The sequence below is a fragment of the Drosophila elegans genome, unplaced genomic scaffold, assembly GCF_018152505.1.
Source record: "Drosophila elegans isolate 14027-0461.03 unplaced genomic scaffold, ASM1815250v1 contig_208, whole genome shotgun sequence".
Lineage (NCBI taxonomy): Eukaryota > Metazoa > Arthropoda > Insecta > Diptera > Drosophilidae > Drosophila > Drosophila elegans.
This window is the reverse complement of record NW_024545578.1, coordinates 10,789,361-10,811,328: the sequence shown is the minus strand read 5'-3', so window position 1 is coordinate 10,811,328 and position 21,968 is coordinate 10,789,361. Positions and strand designations below refer to the sequence as shown.

The following is a 21,968-nucleotide window of genomic DNA, read 5'->3' as shown; positions in this document are numbered from 1 at the left end:
CTGCGGTTGTGGGATTACGATTACGATTCGGTTATTGTATGTTAGGAACGCACTCGCTCCGATTGAGTGCACAATTAGCCAATGGGTGAGCCCAGTAAAACTCTTCCGCCTACTGACCAATTTGCATTTATGGCCAAAAAGCCAACAGCCAGCCAACAGCCATTAAGATTATCAAAGGCGGTAGTGTAGTGGATGTGGACTGGCCACTAACTTTGAACTATAAACTATAACTGAAACCAGAATCAAAGGCAGCCAAGCGGTGCGGTCTAATCAGAGGGCCTGACACATCCAGCTCTCCCCCCCTCTCCCACTTTCCACCCCTTTTCGACCATCTAGAACCCAGAACAATGGCCAATAACTGTACTTGGAAGTGGCCAGCGTCTCCACGCTAATTATGCTTCATTAAAATGCCCAAGATCCTAGGCGGAAATTGTCATAAACTTCTCTGGTCTCCTTGCAGCCGACGGGTAATTGCCTTTAATTGCATACCTGGCCGAAAATTGCAGCTAAGACACTGACCTAGACTGGCTCTGGATCGAATTTATAATAAGCCCGGCTAACGGAAAATGGAAAATTTAAATCGCTAGCGCTGAAGTTCAATGTTCAGTGCTTAGATTTTGAGCTGTGGTGTGGGGAAGGAAGGGAAAGAATTGTCAACAGGAAGCTCTCCAGGTTGCAACTTCGGGGAACAAGAACAACGTGAGCTAATTGACAGACAGCTACACAGGCACGATTTCCCATTTTCCATTTTCCGCTTGCCATTTTCCCAGCTCCTAGCTCCTAGCTGCTGGCTTTCCCCTCAATCTGGCGCACAAGGAGGCCCACAAAATAAACAACCCAGAAGCCTGGAGTGCAGCTGCAACAACACTTGCGTGTCCATCATTAGAACAAATTCTCTCACCTGAACATCCAGCGAACCACCTTTCCCCCTGAGCCCCTCCTCCTTCCGCTTTTCTTGTAACGCAATTTGCACACAAATGCTGCTGTTTCATCTTCGTGGCTTGGCTGTTTTTGGTTTTGGATTCGGTTTTGGTGGGTGGTCAGGTGAGACAAGTGGCGGCAAGTGGCGGCAGCACCACCATCGCCGTTCAACGCCGCACGAACCGCTCACTGAGCTCACCGCCTGAGAATCGTATTTAAATACGAAGGTCTAACGCTGGATCGCATCAGTCGTCGTCGTCGCGTTGTTCTAGCCACTAGTTTCTCCTCCTCCTCCTCCTGGAAAAAGCACAAGTCTCAGTCGGGATCTCATCGTAGTTCGGTTTGGGGCTCGATCGGTTCGGTTGGGGCCATATAATTTTATCTAGTGACTGTGCCCCTGGGACAGGATGCTCGTTTGATCTTTGGACTGGATTAAGGCAAATGCGATTTGAACATGCTGCATCTGCATCGGCACCTGCATCTCCTCCCGTTTCTCTGCGCTATTTTGGGATACTTTGCGGATCCGGCCAGAGCGGAGATCGAATACAATACCATCAACGAGGATGGATCTTTTCAGTTTCGGTACAAAGATCTGTGACAAAGAAATTGTGAAGTTTTTAAAATGACTATTATAAGGACTGAAGAAAGAAGTGGTTTTAAAAATCAGTTTCATTCGCTTAACCCTGTGACTCAGTACATTTTCCATTCACCTATTACTAAATATTCACTTTATTATAAAATTTCTGACTAGTGCTATTAAATAAATGATTTTATTTTAAAATGCTTAAAAATCTTGATAAATATACTTTTTTCAAAGTTAAAATTTTAGTAATGCCATTATAAGAAAGTTTTTAATTTTCTAAAATTTGAACATTCAACTATGTTTCCTTGTTTGTTTCTGGAGATGATACAGTTACACTAATATAGCTCAAAGGACATTCGATTATGTATCCTTGTTGTGAAAATATCTTGACTGAATAGAGATTTTATTGTATTTTTTAACTTTTGATTTTATACTTTTAACTAATTTTTTTTTATTGACAACAAAGTTTGACAGAAAACTCCTCCTTAATATTAAATCATCTTATCAAACATTAATTCTTATAAAATAAAAAAAAATCCTCATACAAATTTTAAGAATTAATATAATTATAAATTATTATTAAGTCAAGTCTTTCCTACGATTTGATCAAGAATAAAATCCTGAGGGCAAATAAGTACGTTACCAATTCACATGATGCCTAATTGCTTAACCAAATAGCAAAACCATTGAAAGGGAACATCTCAATTACTGTATTTAACAGCCATGGGTCATAAATCTAACAAATCATCTAATCGGTCAATGATGTTTGCTACCTCCACCCACATCACACTCGAGCAAATTTGAGATTTTTAGCACCTCTTTAACGCCTTAACGTTTTGCAACCACAACACTAACACGCTTCCGACCATCTTTCCCTCTCCATTTCGCACGCATGGGGCAACGCAATTACTTGTGTTTCGATGGAAATACTGCTTTGTGGCACTTCTTGTGGCAAACCGTACCGAACCAAACCGAACCGAACCGATCGGCCCAAAGACATGCAAATGATGACATTGGCGGCTACTATCACAGCGCCTCGGGCACTCCGGACAACACGGTGCGAGGTCGCTACGGTTCGCGGAGTCCGGCGAGCGGACAGATCGAGGAGACGGTCTACACAGCCGGACCACGTGGGTGAGTAAACGAAGACGCCCAATCCGGGTGCTTTTATTGCGGCTCTGCTGGTGCACTCAGAGAAATAGATCTAATAGTTTGTTGAATTTTCTAAATAGATGCATTTGTAGAAAGTTAAGAAAAGGTATTATGCTCGGATATGATTCCAAAAAGAAGTATATAAAATGTTTTTTTAAATAAAAACTTTTTACAAAACAAATTAAATTTTTTTAAATTGGGGTATTGAAGAACACAGCATTTTTACTAGGAAAAAAACAAAAATTTCAAGGAGGATTCTAAAATAAAAAAATAAATAAAAGAAAAGCCAAAGAACAAAGAACAAAAGCTCATTTGGTCATAATTGGTTTTAAATTTAAAGTGGTTATTTAGATTTAGTTTGATAAAAATGTTTTCTTTGTTAAGGGCTTATCGAAACAATTGTTTTAAAATGTCTAGAGTTATAATGTAAATAAATAAATTCAAATTAAACAGACAAAAGGCCCCTAAAAAAAGATTATATATTTTATACTTTGCTAAAATTTTTATCAGAAATGTTATATAATTATCACAAGGATTTATAATTTTTAAGGACAATGGAAGTTGGAAAAGACTTGAATTAGCAAGGTTCCAAAAGTGTTTAAACAATTATTATAATTCAAGGTTAATTAACTTTTTCCAAGTAAGAAAACGTATTTATTCAGTGTGCAACATACAGACAGCAATTTGCCGAGTGTATTGGCAGTGCAGGAAGTGGCAGCACAAAGTGAGTTACCTCCCCTCGATGTCAGAGTTGAGCTCATATATCAGTGGTTGGCGGCAGGCGGCGGCCACTGAAGCGGATCCCAAGCCAACGGGCGGTTCGGAGTTGGAGCCGTTCTAACACATTGGACTGTTTTTTCTGGCGTTGCCTAAACGTTTTTCCATTACCGCTTCGGCTACTGTTTTTGTTTTTTGCAATTGGGTAATCCGTTAAATTGGTGGAAACAAAAAGCTGTTAACAAATTGACTGGCCTGAGAGTTTCGAGCAAAAACTATAGCCACTTGCTCGGCTCGTACCGATTGCAGATGCTCAGCGATAGTGATGATTCTGAATGGGATTCAGATTCGTTCCCCGAGATGTGGGGTAATCACAGTGACGACGTGCCGGGTTCAGAGATCGGATCTATATAGTCGGAATTGCAGTGCAAATCCGCTTCCGCTGAAAGCTGGTTTACCCAATCCCCACCACTCATTGTGATCGGCAGCTAATTAATCTCTCCCATTTTTTTTCACATACAGGTTTCGCGTGAACGGACCGAAGATCCATCGCAAAATGGACCTGGCCCAGTATCCGGTACTGCCGCGTGGAAGTCCCGACGATCCGCTGGCCGATCCCTTCGACGATCCCTCTTACAGCTTTAGTTTTCGTACTCCAGATCAGTCGCGCAGCGAGGAGAATGATTCGGGCAATAGGATAAGGGGTGAGAATCTAATAATTCAAAGCATTTATTCTTATATTGGTAAAACAGCAACAGTTTTACGCGCAAAAGCCAAAAAAAAACATTTTAAAAAGTAAAAATTAATATTGGTGTTAGAATACATAAAACTTTTTAGAATGTGATACCGTATTTTTGCTCCGAAGTAGAATTTCGGAGCTCTGTATTTTCTGTAATGGTTTCAGGAAATATTATTGCCATCAACAAAAAAAAAAATAGTGCAATTAAATAATAAATATTATGTACTCAATCTAGAAATTTGTCGCTTTAGTTTTCATCCAGTGCGGTTTGTAGTAGTAGTTTTTCATTGACTATTATGGAATTGATTTTAAAAACTCAAAATCTAATATAGTTTATTAAATTTAAAAGCTCAACTTTTAAAACCTAATATTTTTCACATTAAATCAAATATTTTAATACAATTTATTACGCAAATATCAAATACAATATTTAAATTAATTTCTATAAATATAACATTTTGAGTTCAATAGCCAGCTGTTTTGTTTTACTATTTAGTTTTACCAAATTAGTAAACTTATTCCCTCCCAATTTCAGGACTATACTCCTATCTGGACGATGTGGGCGAGCGGCACAGTGTTCGCTATGCGGCCGGTGCCGGAACTGGTTTCGAGATCTCCAATGCTGTGCCGGATAGTCCGTCCACGGTGGCCTACTCCAGTCCGCTGTACAAGTCACACCCCAAAACGCGTGGCAAGATGGCTGTTCAACGGGGACCTGCTGGGAGCTACAAGCTGATTGCCTCCGGTCCGGATCACCGGCGGGCAGAGAGTAGAGCTCCAGATGGGCTGGTGCGGGGCACCTACTCCTTCCTGGACGACAAGGGCGTACAGCGGACAGTGGAGTACATCGCAGGAGCGGGAATTGGCTATCGGGTGGTGCAGAACCGCATTGGACCTGGCACCCACATAAATCCCTCCGTGGCCGATTTCCGCCTGGCAGATCCCGATTTTCGACTGGCCAATGACTTTGGCAGGGGTGCAGGCGGGCGATTGGGTCCCAAAGGCGGTGCGGTGGGGGGAGCAGGTGGCTCGAGTACTGCGGGAGGATCAGCAGCTGGAACGGGTGGTGGTGCAGGCAGGGGTCGCACTCCAGGCAGACCAGGTGGCAAAGATTACCTAAAGCCAGCTGACGGCGGAAGAGCTAGGGATCAGGGTGCGGGAGATGCGGGAGCAGCTGATGAGGATCTCGGACCCGATGGGGACAATCAAGAGGATGACGTCGGACTAAGCAGCAGCTCCTCCGGCTCCACCAACTTTCAGGACAAAGAGGATCGCAGGGGCTTCGCAGCGGGAAGTTCCCAACGTGGCAGCACCAGATACGATGGCGGAGGCAGTAGCTCACAGAGAGGTGGCGGTGGTTCCAGTGGTGCTGGTTCCAAAGCTGCTGCTGCTGCTGCTGGTGGTGGCTCTGGTGGAGGAGGTGCCTACGCCGGACGGGGAGTGGGCAGGGGCAAGCCATCCGGCCGGGGAAGCGTTCGCCGCGGAGGTGGCGGTGTCGCAGCCTCCGGTGAAGGCGACTCCGGCCTGGGCTACCTGCCGCCCACAGGTGGATCGGGCACTAGTGCCATCAGCGGACCCGGCGATAACTACCACCTCAACGACGACGATGTGGGCAGTTCCCTGCCGCCACTGGTCACCGCCAACCACCGCATCCTGGAGATCGATCGGGATCGGGAGTGGGTGCAGCGCCATCGCGACTCCACCGTCATCAAGAACGTGGGCAAATGGTATGTGGGCCTGCCCCCTGGCCAAAGTGTGCGTGCCCATGTTCAGAACATCGACATTGTGCCGCTGGGCGGACGCATTGGTCTCTCGCCCTCGGAGGCACTGCGTCAGGACGAGATCGCCGAGCTGAATGCCTCGCGGGAGCACTAGTTCGGAGTACTCCCCGCCTCCGATCGGATCTGTAGTTCGTAGTGCCTAGCTCTAAGTGATCAGTGTTGAGTAACCGAAACCGGGTTGACTCCACATGGAAACTGTAACAGTATTTAAAGCGGAATACACTTTACGTCTGTATCTGTTTCTGTATCTGTATCCAGAGTTATCTGATATCCGTGGTGGCTGCCGTAAGCAGGTTGGTCTTTGGATTGCGGTTTCCTTGGGTCTTCATATAAACCCAAGTCACTGCCTGCCTAGAGTTTAGTTGGTTTTGAGACTTAAATCGAGATGCTGCTGGCTTGGATTGGTTTGCTGGGTGTTTCCTGTGCTCAAGCAGCCCAGGTCTATATGCACTTCAATGGACTTGGTTACTCCTACAATACGGATGGCGATAGGCTGGATAGGAGTGTCGTTTCCCCTACTTATGGGGGCTCATCCCTGGAATCCTTTCAACCCTTGCAGTTTGTGCACCAGGCTCTTAGGACCCGGCATAACCCACTGCCTAGAATCTCATACAGGGCACAGGACAACCTGGCAACCTCGTCGCTGAGCAGGGGCTACATAACAGCACCATCTGCCCACCATCAGAGCCACCAGAACTTCGATTTCAGCACCGACCAGATGGCGCATGCCCAGCACACCGACGAGTCGGGAAATGTTTTGGGCAGGTACTCCTACTACGATGAGGCTGGCTACCACGAGCTGAGCTACAAGGCGGGCGCCGGCATCGGGTTCGTGGTCATGGGTGGTAATTTGGCCAAGGCCACCGCCACCGCCGCTGAACCGCACTCGGAATCGGAATTGGAATCGGAACTCGAAGTCGGAAATCGAAACGGAATCCAAACAAATGCCTTGGCGAGCCTGCAAGAGTTGCATAAATATCGCGGCTACACGTAAATAAACAAATTAGCTGAACCACTGCTCGTTCTACTTGGGTTTTTTTTGTTATTTAATGACAGTATTTGGAGATCTGACAGTGTCAACTGTCAAGTTTGACATCTACGTGATCGGGGAGTTCAACTGCAGGGGACTTACCTCCAAGAATGAATGACAAATGAATAAGTTGAGTTAAAGATTGACTTCTGGTTTTGCTTGGCATTTCACTGGCACACTTTAATTGGATATTTACGAATGCTCTCTTAAAAAGACTCAGCAAATATCAGTAATTTGTAAACTGTTTGATAAAATGTTCAGGATATGAAAGGCACAGAGGTTCTCAATTGATTGAATCATTTAAAAATATACCTTTAAAATATGTTAATAATATACAAATGTTTATTTGTTCTAAAGACTTTATGCATGCAGTTAAAATATAAAAGAAACAAAAACAAGGAAAACAAAACAAAAACAATTTTTAAAAAAAATTTATTTAAAAGAAATAATTGTTGGGTAATTTTTTGTCATAAGCTCGTAGTGCTTAAAATTCAATCAATTGAGATATCTATAAATGTGGCCTTTATCTAAAATTATTAAAATAAAACTTTTCCAATAGATTTTTCTTTTACCAAAACATTTTTGCATTAAATAAATGGAGGTAATCATTGTCAGTTACCGATCGTAAATGAGTGTAAGACCCTTAATTGTTTGTGGCGCGTGCTTTGGCCCGAGCCAAGTCGTACAACTTATGCATTTTATAAGGCCTAATTGATTTTCCGCTCATAAAAATAGTTATTCGGTCGGACAAAGTCATTTTACAAATGGTTTGTGCATCCCAACGCCGAATTGAGTCACCTCTTGCTTTTATTTATTTTTGTTCGGGTAATTTCTTGTCGGAAAGGGACCAAAATAATACAACATTTGAAATGTTCGACGCGTGCGCGCACTTGCCAAATAATTTGAATCGAACGGAAAGCCTTGGCGTCCACATCGTGGCCTAAATAAAAAATATATATATTTCGGGCCCGTCATCGAAACAAAGAAAAGCCCAAATGCGATAATAATAATATGCATATTTGCTAAAAAAAAAAAACAATTATTGCAGAGTCGTGTTTAAGCGAAAGTTTCACTGCCACAATTAAAATTGATGTCAAGAGATCTAAGCGGTTAGTTTCCCTGAAACAAGTTCCTACGTAAACCCCAAAAACTTTCTTCGCTGAATGCACTAAAAGAATGTACAGAAAAGCACTAAAAAGCTTGCCGCTGACATAGATTCTATTTGGGCGGGCCTAGGGCTTCCAGTGGCCACGTTCTCAGCGTTCTCGGTATCAATGGCCCAGCTGGGAAACCGCCGAGGTGCATAATTGGGTTAGCATAACAGCAGAACGGCAGTACGACTGCCTGCATTGAAGCCACCAATTACTGGGGCTCTGGCTCTCCCAGGTGCCAGTTAGCCGTTCTTCTTCTCCCAACCTTCCTATAAACAACGGTTTGGCTGGGACTCCACCTCACTCCTCAGTTCTCATCCTCGTCGAAGGTCAGACTTAATTGGCCCAGGCCTAGGCAACGACATCCCCACTAGCAGTCCCGTTTGCCAGCATTTATAAATAGGCTCCAAGGTCTCTGGGTCTTCAACTCCTCTGCTTGGCTTGCTGGTGGGGTTCGATTTATCGCCTTTTGATTGCTGCATTCCAATTGTGGTTCAAGTGGTGCGTTCGGGGTTTACAACGTGTTGCTGCTAATTTCGTATGCTCCCGCCGGCGCTGCTCAGTCGAAACCATAAATCTTGTGGCAATTTTATTGATGCCTGCGTGTGCCACAAAGGTCGACCCCCGGTTCTATCCTGGTTAATCAAGAAATATGCATTATTGTTGTGCTTCGAAATCAGTAGCTGGCTAGTTGGGGCATAAAAACCAATAAAGGAATAAATGGCTGCCAGTAAATTGATTGCTCTGGGCCAATAAAGACTTTGTTTGGCGCAGAAAACAAATGACTTAGAGCACGAACTCGGAAAGGAAATCGATTCCCGCCTGATTCCAGACATTTGTGATTTATGATTGCCCCCGGGCTAAGCCTTAATCCTGACATCTGTTGATACCCGAGAAGTGTGTGAACTCTTCACGCCGAATTGGCTGTCAAATCAGAAAAAGAACATGATTCTTGAGCAGCCGCTTTCTAACGAGACGCTGGCAAACATTTTAATTGAATTGCCCAACAGCCAAGCGATTCATTCATCAGCTCAGTTCGAGCCTGTCTTAAGTCGCTTACCATTTTGGCTTATGTCATGTTGGTGCCCGTTCCGAGCTGATTACCTCTTCACTTCCCACACGCACTTCGCTTCTATTCCACTCCACTCCACTTGTAATGGCCCGGCACTTCGCCCCTGTCCAGTCACGCTCAATCAAGCCAATAAACGGCCAATTAATCAAAGTCAGCGTTCTAGCTAGGTGCTCTAGGTGCTAGCTGCGAAACAGTAGCCTGAAGAGGCCCCCTCTTTTGCTGACACATGACAAATTTCTGGCGAAATGTGTGCGAGTTAGGCAAACTACATATCTGCGAAATCCTAGAGTTGGAAGCCTGAATATCAATTGAAGTTTAGCCTGAAGCTGGTACCCAGTTAGCCCAAAACCCACAGATCCACGCCCCCAGATAAAAGCCAGGCCAAGGCGCTCCACGACTACGTGCCCAACTTATCGGGTTGGGCTTCTCTTCGGCTCTCTCTTTGGGCCACAAGGCCCAATTCTCTTACACCTGATCGGGCCCTGTTTTCTTGGCCATTTCTTTCGCTTCGTCGTTTGCATCGCTAATGGAAATGTTATAAACAGACGCGCTGGGCCCGGCCAGCACTCAGTTCATCTTCAGTCGTCGCCTGGCTCGCTGGCTCTTGACTCTTCGTTATTGGTTCTTGGTAGGAGTTCCAGTCCCTATTTTTATTGTGCGTGACAACAAAAAAAATAAAATAAAAAAAAAAAAAAGAAAAGTAAAGAACTCGGAAACTGAAACAATCGTAAATTGAAAGCTCAACAGGATTGGCTTTTAGTGCAAGCGTGTGTGTGATTTAGCCGCGTAACAGCCCAGAGTGCCACTCATCCCGTTTCTCGTTCGCAGTTCAAGGATATATGGTCAAGGCGAGGATTGGTCAGCCAACGATTCGATAAAAATTTAGCAAAACAATAAGGAATCAGAAACTGTTCACCACAATGCGCTTCTTTGTTGTAAGTAAAACCAAGCCAAAAAATTGAAATTAGTTCTTAAGACCTGACCACTTTTTTGCTTAAACGAAACGAAACTAGTTTATACCTGACCGCAATTAATCATTTATTGCTCTGTGCTGCCGCTGAACTCATTAACTCGTCAACTGGCCCAAGTTCGTGCCTTGAGTCTTTCGTTTCTTTCACTTCTGAATTGAAATGAACTTTCACTAAGCGACATTTTTGGTTCTTTCCTCGATTCTTGGCTTTTTCTGGCCACGAAAATTAGCCCTAATTATGTTCTGTGCCATATGCAAATATTAATAATGTGGCTAGACTCTTTTTTTGGCATTTTAATAATCAGAAATCATTTTAAATGCTAAAAGCTTTTATAGGATTATTTTTTTAATAATTGAAAAGGTCAAAAGACCTTTGTGTAAGTTATTGTTTCCTTTGTAAAGAGAGATTTAATCTCTGCTGAAAAGTGAAAAGCCTTCAGAACGTGACAATATTCTAGCCCCTCCCCAATGAAAAAGTGAGAATGAATCATTAATATCCCCGTCCGCATTATCCCTTGCATTATTCATATTGCCATTGAGACAAGCACGCCCTTAAAAGTCCAAACTCGTCAGCGCCTGGCTTATAAGGTACAATACCATTCAATTATAACCATAACCAGTACGAACACTTACAATGAAAAGCCCAAAAATCAATTATGAATTGGGGAACATAAAATTAACATGCCACAAACGTAACAAAATCATGCGTGGGCTAACAAATGGCAATAAAAGTCTTCTTTCCCTCGGCGCTCCAGCAAACAATCGAACACATTTGTGCGGGGTGCTTAGAGAACTTCAGGTCTATAAAATAGAAATGGATGGTGCATTGATAGTGGCTCATAAATTAATCAATTTATGAGAACTTTTGAATGTTGATCCACACATCCCATCAATCTCCGCCCAATTAGCTCCATCCGAATGTCTTCGGAATATCATTTAAAAGCAATCGACACCCGAGCGGATAAACAGAACATGAGACAGACAGACATTTATATCTTGTTATATCTTGTTTGAGAACATAAAACGCTGCGCTTAAACTTTGCATTCGAGCCATTAACCCAGTTTATTTTTGGAAAAGACACACCCGATACGGGATAAGGTTATGTTATGGGCAAGCAATGTAGTAAACAAGGCTATACCCACAAAAGAAAGCAGGCCGAAATATGTACATCTCGGGGGATGCAAGAGATCTTGCAAATCAATGCCAACCAGGTTCGACAGCCTCTTGGCCAGAATCTCTCTCGAGTTACGCTTTGGCCCGAAATCGTAACAGATCGTAACGCCTAGAGGTTCAGGTCAATGACACAACACGAGCCCCGACTTCAGATCGGATCCAGCTTTGGTTGTGGCTTTGCCTTTAGCTCCAACCTGGGTAGATGGTTATTGGTATGAGTATGGGTATCTCAGCTCCTCTCGGCTTAGTGACATTTCGGCGTTGATAGATGGGCGTTCGACTCCACCGGCTAACGGTTGCGTCAATATTGACTTTGCCAAAGATGTGGAGAGCCGGCGCGAGTGAGTCAAATATTTGCCGATCGTGGGCTTCTCAACGGTCGACAGTCGACAATCATCATGTTCGAGGGAAAATCCGCTGAGTACTTTTGGTATTCTTGGCGGGCTGGGCTCTCACTTTTCGGCTTAGCTCTGGGGCTTGACGAGAAATTATGCAAATGCGCTGGAGGAGCAGAAAAGAGAAAGACTTTCGCGAGGGATTTGACCGCATTCTTGTGTCTATTACGACATCGGAATACTGAGAACCGTATCTAAGGCAAAGTATCAAAGTATCGTAAATCACTAACCCTGTTGTCACCCATTTATCTTCCAGCTATCTGCACTGATTGTGGCCTCTTTGGCTTTCAGCCAGGCCCAACAGCCCAACGGTGGACTGGCCGTCGAGTAAGTAGTTTAGTCACTAGTTACCCAGTCCTAAGACCCCATTAACAGAAATGCCTCAACGCTAATGCTCATGCCAAGTAGAAGAACTTTGAACTTTGTGACTAAACCCAATAGACTTGTGACTAACCCCCAAACTGAAAAAATCATTGCCCCCCCCCCCCCACATCCCTCACACTCCCCTGCATTAGCAACCAGAAGAGAGAGCGACCACCAAAAAAAACACCACTTTCGTTTGCAGAATTCAGAAGCAGCGACTGGTCAAATTTCCCGAGGAGTTTGAGCCCAGTGCGGCCACGCCTCCGTCCTCGGAAAAGGCGGACGAGGCGAAGCGCATCCTCGAGCAGATAGCCAGGGTCAACGAGGCCTTTGGCTACGTGAAGAAGCAGCCGGAGCAGCCCAAGCTGCCGCCCATCCTCGACTCCAGTCAGTACCTCTTCCCCAAGCCCGCCCACCAGCCCTTCCATGCCCATCAGCACCACTTCTCGGGCAGCCATGGTCAGACCCTGCTGGAACCCTCGATCAGGGCGGTGAAACTCACAAGGAATGTGGCGGGTGGTGGCTACAATCTGCCTCCCAGATTGCGCCAGGCAGTCAAAACAGATTCCCAGGAGGAGCAGCAAGCCCAGCTGTACTTCCGACCCAACCAAGTGGAGGTGCCCAAGCCCAAGTCCGAGCAAGAGGCTCAACAGCTGCCCGCCCACTTTGTGATACCCGTGCACCTGTACAAGCTCAACAAGGACGAGTACCTCAAGGAGCACGCCTCGCAGGAGTACAAGGTCAAAGGCTACAAGATCATTGGCGATGTGGACAGCTTCTATGGCAAAGCCAAGGCGGGCAGAAAGCAGGGCAAGACGACGCCCAAGTACCATCTCTTCTTCCTGCCCCGTGAACTGGCCCTCAACGAGGATGGCACACCAAAGAGGGGTAACGCCACCACCAGAGCTCCTACTCCTTCTCCTGCTCCTGCTCCTAGTCCTGCTCCTACTCCCTTTAAGGACTACCGTTTGGACTCCCGCGAGAAGCCTGTCCATAAGCAACAGAAGATTCAGCCCAGTTTGGCACCGGAATTGATAACCCTAAACTCTGTGAATAGGAAAAGGGTTAGCACTACGGCAAAGCCAGTGCGCTTGAGTGGCAAGGAAGCCGAACAGCAGGGCTCCACAAGCATCAAGGCCACTTCGGCCCCAGTTACCCTTAGCTCCACTTTGCCACCATCTGGTGGCCTAATGCCCAATCGGAATCGCTTGAATCCCTTCCGCATGCCCGGAATGAACATCGCCGAGATGCAGAACCAAACCTCGGCGGCCATCAAGAATGCCTTCCAGAACATATTCAAGCTGCCCTTCCGACCGCCCATGGCGGCCTCATCCGGAGATGGCCCTGCGATTGTGGGCAACGTTCCGGTAAAGAATCAGCCCCTGGATTTGGCGGACTACAAATGGGATGATGATAACGAGGGCGCTGGCGATGGCGATGGGATGTCGGATGATGTGGACACCGTAGAGAACACTGCTGCCGAGCTGGACAACAGTGCGTCCTCGGAGAAGCATCTGTTTGCCCATAAGGGCCACCACCTGATGCACACGGTGGCCCAGGTGGCCACCGCCCAGCAGAGCACCCAGAAACAGGCGTTGCGCGAGGGCGGCATCATCATCCAGCGGCTGAAGGTGCGCAAGGGCGGCATTGCGATCGCAGGTCCCGGGGGCGTGGCCACGGCCGGAAGCGGCGGCACCGCAATTGTGGGTCCCGGGGGCTATGCCCTGACCCACCCGCGCAGTCTGACCATCGCCGGTCCGGGGGCCAAGGTCATCTCGATTCCGGCGAATGTGGATCTGAAGGATGCCCTGGCACGCACCGATCTGGAGACGAGGAGTTTTCCGCGCGAGGGAAAGATCGTGGCCACGGGACCAACGGTCTACTATGCCCCGCCCACGGGCACCACAACGCCGGAGGATCAGGGGGCGGAACTGGAGGCGGGCCAGTTTGAGTCTGAGGCTTAACCCTAAAAGCTATTAACTAGCACATTTAGTTAGGTTCCATAGTTGCTATTGTCTAGTGTTCTAATAAATCTTTGTATTTCGTAAATGTTTGGGCTTTTGCTTTCATCGTGTAAACTGTACATAGTAGTTATAGAGTCCCCATTAATCCGCATCTATCCCAGCATGCTCCTCACTAATCCCCACTAGAAATGTTGCTGTAAATATTATCAGACTAACCGGCGGCTCTCTCCACCATTTTCCCCCTTTGCCTATCCTAAACCAAAACTATCCTAACCAAAGTGCCTACTGGCGCACCACCAATGTGGAGGCCTGGCCACCGGGGCAGCCCGTTGCGGAGGCGTCGAAGTCCGGAAAACTGGTTGCAGCCACCGCTCCGGCCCAGCATCTCACGCCCTACGGAGCCTACCAACCCGTGTTGCTGCATGCTGCTCCCTACTATGCCGCCTACCAGCTGCCCCCATTGGCTTACCTAGTGCAACCCACTGTTCCCAATGCAGCCAAAACCAGCGCAGCCGAGGTCACAACCACAACGACTGCCAAACCCGAGGGCTTAGCCGATGACAGCTCCAGTGAGATCGAAAAGCCGGAAAAACTGCAGGAACTTCCCGCAGCGAAGACTCGAACCGCAGACAAAGTAACTGGTGATCTAAAGAGTGATTCGGGTCTCCGCTCGGCGGTTAGCAAGATAAACCCGGAGTATGTGATCGAAGAGATCGTACCCATTCCCGGCAAGCTGGTGATCTCTACTTCGCGCTCTGCCAAGCAGCAGTTCAGGAAGACGGCCCCACAGAAACTGAGAAAAACTGCGTCGACTGGCAGACAACCGCCCAAAGTGGAGGCCACCGGCAGGACCAGCACCAGTTCGGCCAACTTCCCCCAGATCCCCTTTGGCAACTACTTCCTGCCCTACAGACCGGAGCAGGCTCAGGCCGTCCAGGGACGCAAGCAGGCGGCTCTCATCCTGGAACCACATTCCAAGGCGGTGGTGGGCAATGGTGGCACAGCCATATCCACGCCCATTTCGAAGGCGTATCTGAAGAGGGGCGTGCCCACCAATGTGTACTTCAATCCGGAATCGGTGGCCATTGCGGGTGTGGGCGGCAAGGCACATGCCACTGCGGATCTGGAACTGGATCTGTTCACCTAAAGGACTTTGTAATTGTAGGCTCACTTTCTTTAACCGATTTCTCAGTTGAGTTTGGCTAAATTTCATTACAAATCGGTTGCTGAAAGTGTGCCCTATAATCTAGTATATCTGAACTGAAGCTCTCGGTTCTCCCATGTTCCTATGTTAAGAGCAAAGAACAGAGGCCTATGAAAATGTGTCATTCCCTTAGACTGTAAATAAAGTAAAAAGTAAACTGTACAGCTTCTTGCGCCTTGGGTCATCGCGTAGTGCCGCTTATCCCCTGTAGATATCCCGATGCTTTCCCAACGCTTTCTCCGGGCAACTCCCACCACCTTCCACCTCCCACCGAAACAACCACACACCCACACGCTCCTCTATAACCGATTCTAACCCCCACAAGCAGACACAGATCGAGGGCGGCACCGCTGGTCTTCGAGGAGCATCCGTACTACGGCGGACTGAGGGGTCAGCTGCTCCAGCTGCGTCCGCAGCGGGACGGCAGCCTGGGCAGCTTCATTCTGCAGCGCCAGCAGCCGCAGGTGAGGACTGTGCCCAGGGATGCCGATGACACCATCACCATCTCGGCGGCCAGCATCTCGGCCATCGCCGATGGCCATGGAGGGGCCAGTGGGGCCACCAGTTCGATCTCGGCCAGCGCCAGTGACTTCAATCGCATCCAGTTGGCCGCCGCTCGACTGGTGGCCATCCAGGAGCTGGCCAAGCGCAAGGGCTCGTTCAGCGAGGAGGACAACAAGGTCTATGCCAGCAGTCTGCTGGAACTGGGTCAGGCTGCCCAGAGTTTGGCCCTGCTCCAGCAAACTGGCCAAATTAAGGACTTCAGTGTCCTGCTGCAGCCGGAAATGTTTGGCAATGGCAATGGCAATCCACAGAAGCAGCCGTCGAACTTTGGTCTGGAGGCCACCAACAATCCGGCAGATCAGAAGATCGACGAACAGAAGCTGGACGAGGTCACCGAGCAGCAGTTCTCGCCGGACGAGCAGTTCCTGCCGCCCAACAACGAGGATCCCTACGAGGATGTCAACGACAGTGTTTCGGTGATGGCTCCCAAAAAGGATGCCGCCGTGGCCGAAGCCAAACCAGTGGGTGGGTACACCAAGATAGACTTATTTCAAGACAGACTTGAGTTACAGAAAAATCCCCTTTTTAGGTCTCTCGATTGCCGGTGAGGGTGGAGTGGCCTCCTCCAAGCCGAATGCCGTGGCCCTTTCCGGCCGCAATGGCTTGGCCGTTGCCTCGCCCAAGGCCACGGCCATAGCTGGAGTTTCGCCCGAGGAGGCAGCCGCCTTTAGCATCTCGCTGCCCACGCGCAACCAACTGGTGATCAAGAGTCCCAATCTGGCGGCGGAGAAGGCCAGCGATGACTACGACTACAACGATGTGCCCCTGACTGTGGCCCGTTTCCCACTGACCCGGGAAACCCCGCACCCGGTGCACTTGACTGGCGGAGATTCCCTGGTGGAGAGGTGGCGCACCGCCATCGCCGAGGATTATGCCGCCAGACAGGCTCAGGTGAAGGTGGCAATGGCGCCCCCAACACCCTTCATTCGCATGGCCCCCAAACGACGTCTCCACTCCGAATAGACATAAGATCCTCACCGAATGGAAAACGAATTGGACTGGATTGCCTTGAGATTTATAGTATACGTTGTACAACATGTTGTGTGCCAGCTCCCGAATTGCCAATAAAATGTCACTATTTAAATGAATTTATTAGCGAGTTTCCCTAAGTGATAGCCATTTAGACTGGTTTACTTACGATGATTTATTTAAGAGTTTATGGATATATTGAATTTGAATGGGAAATTAAATATGTTTCTTTGCTTGGCTTACATAAACAAGTTTTTTATGGAAAATATTTAATTTAAAACGAACAGATCTTACAGATTATTTTACATATTATTATTATACCTTGATGATTAAAATTTATATGAGAACACATTTTTAATGTCTTTCACTGTACTGTTTTGTCCCACAGATAAGATAACATATTCTAAAAAAAAATTGCATGTTGATTAATTGTACACTAATAGATCGTTAAAATCCTCCAATAAACTAGTATTTAAAAGACACATAACTAATGGCAAAAGCCAAGCAGCGTGAGAGGCCAATGAACTGGAAGTTTCTATAACCTGCCATCGGGCGTTTGTATCAAAGACAAGATATGAAGACAAGCTATATAGACAAGATCGAAGAAGATCGGTGACAGAGAGCCAGGGCGACACATCTAATTGCTGCGGGAAGTGATTACAGTTTATAACGAAAATAAATTTATTTATGCGATTGCGCACTGCGAAAATCTGTGGCGGACTGAATGCAAGCATGTGCAAATCTTGATTAATCTTTTCCGCCAGGGCAGGCAGCATGAAAATAAATTATCTAAGCGGGCAACGGATGGAGGGTCCAGAAAGGCATAGGCATTCAATTTGCACCTGAACCAGTTGGCTCCATCTGTGTATATCTAGTGCTACTCCATACCCATACTCCATACTCCATACCATATACCATACCTTTTGGCCGTCAATGCGGCTTCAATGCGATGGCCCATGCCATGCTTGACTTCTATTACACGCGGCAGGTTTAACAAACTTGAGAGTCTCAGAAGTTGGCCGAGACCAAGACCAAGACCGAGACCGAGACCGAGGCCAAAACCGCATCTCCGTTGACCATCTGCCATCTGCGGGCAAGCGAACCTGAAACCAGAAAGTATCTGCAGCGAGTGGCTGGCCATCCAGCTCCTTTTGGCCATCGCATGCCCCATCTTTTCCCCTGGCTTTTCCTGCGGGAAGCTGTGCATTTCCAGTTCTATCAGTTCTTTAGTTTCTCAGTTCTTCAGTTGTTCAGTACGTCAGTTCTTGAGCTCTTTGTTCTTGGCGTAGGTCAGGGCGAGGGGTTGGCAGCCGCACATTATAAAAGGCCATGGCCGGGCTGCGTTGGCCACCAGTTTCCTTGAAGTGGTCGCCGTGCTAACACTGAAGACTGAGCCCTGTGCCACACTGCCATTGTGTTCAGACTGACTAGTGATAATTTAGATTGTGCTTGAGCGGATTGCGGATCGTGTGGCCATCAGAGAACTCTACCCACTACCTGTTCAGATTTGGGAAAGCAGAGAACGGCCATCAAACTACTAAAAGGTAGGTAATTTAATTCACATCCACGCTCGTCTCGGGCTCAAGAAAGTAATGCCTAGGCTCAGTTCTGTTAGAATGCGTAATTCGAGCTTGTTTGCTAAGCTCTTAAATCCCTTTTATGGGGTCACAAAAGAACAGCTTCATTAAGCCACTGAGCTAGACAGTTTTCAGAGTGATTAAATCGTCATAGGAAAGTAAAACCATCCGTTAGTAAAATCCAAAGAAATATAAAGCTTTTTTTGTGTAAAAGGCAAGAAAGTGTAAAAATGTATACGAGTGAATATTTACTAATCAGACAATAAATTGCTTTTTATTCCACAAATTTGTCCAGTTTTAATTTGAATTTATCTCTTTATTTTGTTTGTTTTACCTACTTCTATAAAGAAGCTTTATTTTAATAATTTAATTTTAATTGTGAAAATTTCTCGCAGTACGCAACTTAATAAATCCTTTGGTTTATTTCTATCAAAAATGTAGTTTTTAGTAATTCATTTAGGCTGAAAAATAAAAAAAAGTAATAAGTACGAATTTTTAGTTAAAAGTTAAGGGCTTAAGGTATTAAAAGTATAACATAACAGTATAACATAAAATAGAATATGAATAAATATATTTTTAGTGACTTTATAACACCATGACCACTACAACTAATCTCAAATCTTAATTGTCAAATACAAAATATTTAAAATCTGTTAACCTGCGTATTCTTATTAATAAGGGATTGTTTGATGAACTTTCTATTAGTCAGTTAAGATTTTGTTTAAGTTGTCGCGGTCATATTAAATTAATTATTCAGTTTATGGATCTTACTTATTGAAAATAACGATCAGTGTTACTTGACACCATTCTTAGCTATTCCTAGTCACAACGAATTGTATCCTTACCCACAAACAAAAGACTTAAGCAACGAACTTGGCAAGCACTTGGACCACACAAAGAACATACATCGAGGGGTGGGGGACGACAAACTTGACTATCAAGTACCGATTTAAGCCATAAAGCTGCTTCCAGTCATTAGCTAGTATCTACACTAGAAGTGCCTGGCGAAGAAGTTCCAATGGCCTGGCCAATCAATTGCAAACCGGTTGATAGTCCCTCGATCCATGTACGTACGCGGAGCATCCTGTCCGACCAGGCAACATGCAATTACACACGGACGCACACTGACGCACAGAATAACGTTAAATTTAGAATGGACTTTGGTGCTGTGGCAGGAGACTGGCTAAAAATAGCCCATCGCCTAGACCCGTTTGCAGCACTTGGGGCAAGAAGATAATGCTATACACTCGATGTTCGCTGAGCCGAACATTGTGTAACTGCTTCGCCCTAATTACAACGTTCTAGAAGTTAAAATGTCTTTAATTTTAATTTAACTTTCAAGGTGCATCTCGGTTTTTGGTTAACCTAAAGTACTTTCTTATGGTATTAACGATAATTAGATTCCCTTTAAAGTTTAAGAAAGTATTCTTTTTTGTTTAGCCTAAAGTACTTAAAGATTTCTTAAGGTGTAAGTGAAAAATTAATAATAATTTTTTTAAGTTCAAAGGGTACATTTTAATGAAATATTTTTAAACTATTAAATCCTTTTAAGATCGCATAAATATACATATTCCTTTCCATCCTTATAAACTACAATGTTGAATCCTTTTTCTATTATTATAGTTTGTGTCCTTGGTTAATCACAGCACTGTTCAATATAAGCTTTAGGATAATTATATTAGAAAATATGAATTTATTATTATTCATTAGTATTTATTATTTTTAAAAAACTTTTTAGTTTTTAGTTGTTATTTTATTTGACAATCAGCAGCCTGTTGCGATCGATCTATATCTGTTCCCCCCTTTTGCAGAATGTTCCTCCTCGCGGCCCTTTGCTTGGCCCTGACGGCGATGGGTGGTCAGGCCAGGCCCCTGGAGCCCACGGCCCAGCACATCGTGATCGTGACCCCGCAGGCGCAGGTTCATCTGGAGCCGGCCCTCCGCTATGTCCATGGCCTGTCGCCACTGGCCCGCGTGTCCTCGCCGCACCACCACGAGGAGACCATTGTGTATGTGCCGGCCGGAACTGCAGCGCAGGTGGTGCCCGTTGTGGATGCCGTCGGATCTGGTCGAGCTGGTGGTGCGCCGGAGACCAAGCAGTGGGAGAATACGGGCGAGATCGCCAACCAGATCCAGCAGGTATCGCAGCAGGGCGTCGAGATCGTGAGTGGCCAGTTGAGCGAGGCGGCAGCATCGGCAGCCTCCGCCGGAGCGGGCTTCTTTCCCTCCCTGTTCCCGCCCAGCGGCTCCAAGAAGGAGGAGCAACTGCTGCAGGGTCTGAAGAGCGAGAAGATTGAGCTGATCGAGACGCCGGCCAACACGCAGCCACTGATTGCCACCGAGGCCCGGCACTTCTACAGCATTCCCCAGGTGTATCACACGCCGGTGGTGGATGTGGTCCATGGTCCCGTCTACACCTGGCCCATTTCGGCCATCCGGGCACGCAGCATCCAGCAGGAACCGGAACCGGAACTGGTGGCCACCGATGCTGGCCTGAAACTGGCCTTGAAGGCAGAGCCACAGGCCGAGATTCAGCCGGAGCCACAGGCCTTGTTGAAGGAGCAGCTGCAGCCGTTGTTGATCAAGGAGCAGCCACAGGCACTGCCACAGGCACTGCCACTGCTGAAGGAGCAGCTGACGGAGCAGCCCTTGGAGCAGGCTGCCCTGGAGCAACAGAAGCCCATCATTGCCGAGGCCAGCGAGCCGAAGGCCGAGTTCGCAGGACGTCTGCTGGAGAGCAATGCCATCAAGCAGGAGCTGAAGGATGCCGAGATCGCCAAGGAGCAGCTGAAAGAGGATCGTAAGTCGCCTTTGGATGAAGTTTATCAAACTAAAAGTGCAAATTAAACCCTGTTTCCACCCCGCCACAGCAGCCAAGATTCAGCAGCAGGAGGAGCTGAACAAGGCCATTCCGGCTGAGCCGCTGCCCAAAACCATCCAGCCGGAGCCGCTGACCAAGACCATTGCCGCCGAGGCCATCCAGGCCGAGCAGCCGAAGCAGCAGGAGATCCAGCAGATCATTCCTGCGCAGCCAGCAGAGATCGCCGCAGATGCCATTAAGCCGCTGGCTTAGAACTCAGATCCAGATCCAGATCCAGATCTCTGAATCTCACACTCATCCCTTGGGCAGCTTTGGTTCTTCGACTGATTCTCACAAGCTGGCCCGGCGCATAGATGACCGGGCCATGGGGTTTCCCCACATCCACATCCACAACCAGCAAACAACACCCACCAATCGTACATTTAATTACTAACACAGAGCACACGCATCCGCACACACACATTTTCCATTTTCCAGACATTAATTAACAGTGGCGAAACGAGAAAGAGACATTCATTCATAATTATCATCACGAAAGCGTTCGTATTCATCATCATCATTACATATTCATTAACCATAACATTGAAAACGTAAAACAGAACAATAAAAAAGTGAATGTAAAATGTAGAAAAGAGGGAGTGGAAATTCTAAATGGGCGGGGATGTGTGGGAAAATTTTAAAGGGACTATAAAACTTTAAAAAAGAGTCTTTGTAGTTGCTTAAAAGGTGATTTATATACCTATAAATTGTATTAAATATTATCTTATGCAGCTTTTTTGCAATTTTGTCAATGAAATATCAAAGCTCGTGAAATTTCTTTA

The 21,968-nt window shown here is 46.5% G+C and overlaps 4 protein-coding genes across 10 annotated transcripts; all 4 read left to right on the top strand.

The window, feature by feature from the left end:
• Positions 1-1,185: 1,185 nt before the first annotated feature.
• On the top strand, positions 1,186-6,128 carry LOC108146994 (fibroin heavy chain). Its single transcript, XM_017273259.1, has 4 exons — positions 1,186-1,503; positions 2,501-2,638; positions 3,896-4,077; positions 4,648-6,128. Exons 1-4 carry the CDS (start codon positions 1,376-1,378, stop codon positions 5,985-5,987), a joined length of 1,788 nt encoding a protein of 595 aa, XP_017128748.1. The 5' UTR covers positions 1,186-1,375; the 3' UTR covers positions 5,988-6,128.
• Positions 6,129-6,176: 48 nt separating this feature from the next.
• On the top strand, positions 6,177-6,887 carry LOC108146995. Its single transcript, XM_017273260.2, has one exon. The coding sequence runs from the start codon at positions 6,279-6,281 to the stop codon at positions 6,885-6,887; it is 609 nt and encodes a 202-aa protein (XP_017128749.1). The 5' UTR covers positions 6,177-6,278.
• Positions 6,888-9,663: 2,776 nt separating this feature from the next.
• On the top strand, positions 9,664-16,868 carry LOC108146928. Of its 6 annotated transcripts, none has more exons than XM_017273177.1 (5): positions 9,664-9,774; positions 9,975-10,081; positions 11,942-12,012; positions 15,545-16,245; positions 16,310-16,868. In XM_017273177.1, the coding sequence occupies exons 2-5, from the start codon at positions 10,067-10,069 to the stop codon at positions 16,741-16,743; spliced, it is 1,221 nt and encodes a 406-aa protein (XP_017128666.1). In that variant the 5' UTR covers positions 9,664-9,774; positions 9,975-10,066; the 3' UTR covers positions 16,744-16,868. The 6 variants fall into 6 exon arrangements, with proteins under 6 accessions (XP_017128666.1, XP_017128665.1, XP_017128667.1 ...); XM_017273176.1 differs by having other exon boundaries at positions 15,542-16,245; XM_017273178.1 differs by lacking the exons at positions 15,545-16,245; positions 16,310-16,868 and adding an exon at positions 14,292-15,378 and having other exon boundaries at positions 9,665-9,774.
• Positions 16,869-18,121: 1,253 nt separating this feature from the next.
• On the top strand, positions 18,122-21,732 carry LOC108146639 (neurofilament heavy polypeptide). Of its 2 annotated transcripts, none has more exons than XM_017272684.2 (3): positions 18,122-18,293; positions 20,138-21,126; positions 21,200-21,732. In XM_017272684.2, the coding sequence occupies exons 2-3, from the start codon at positions 20,139-20,141 to the stop codon at positions 21,397-21,399; spliced, it is 1,188 nt and encodes a 395-aa protein (XP_017128173.1). In that variant the 5' UTR covers positions 18,122-18,293; position 20,138; the 3' UTR covers positions 21,400-21,732. The 2 variants fall into 2 exon arrangements, with proteins under 2 accessions (XP_017128173.1, XP_017128172.1); XM_017272683.2 differs by having other exon boundaries at positions 21,197-21,732.
• Positions 21,733-21,968: the final 236 nt, after the last annotated feature.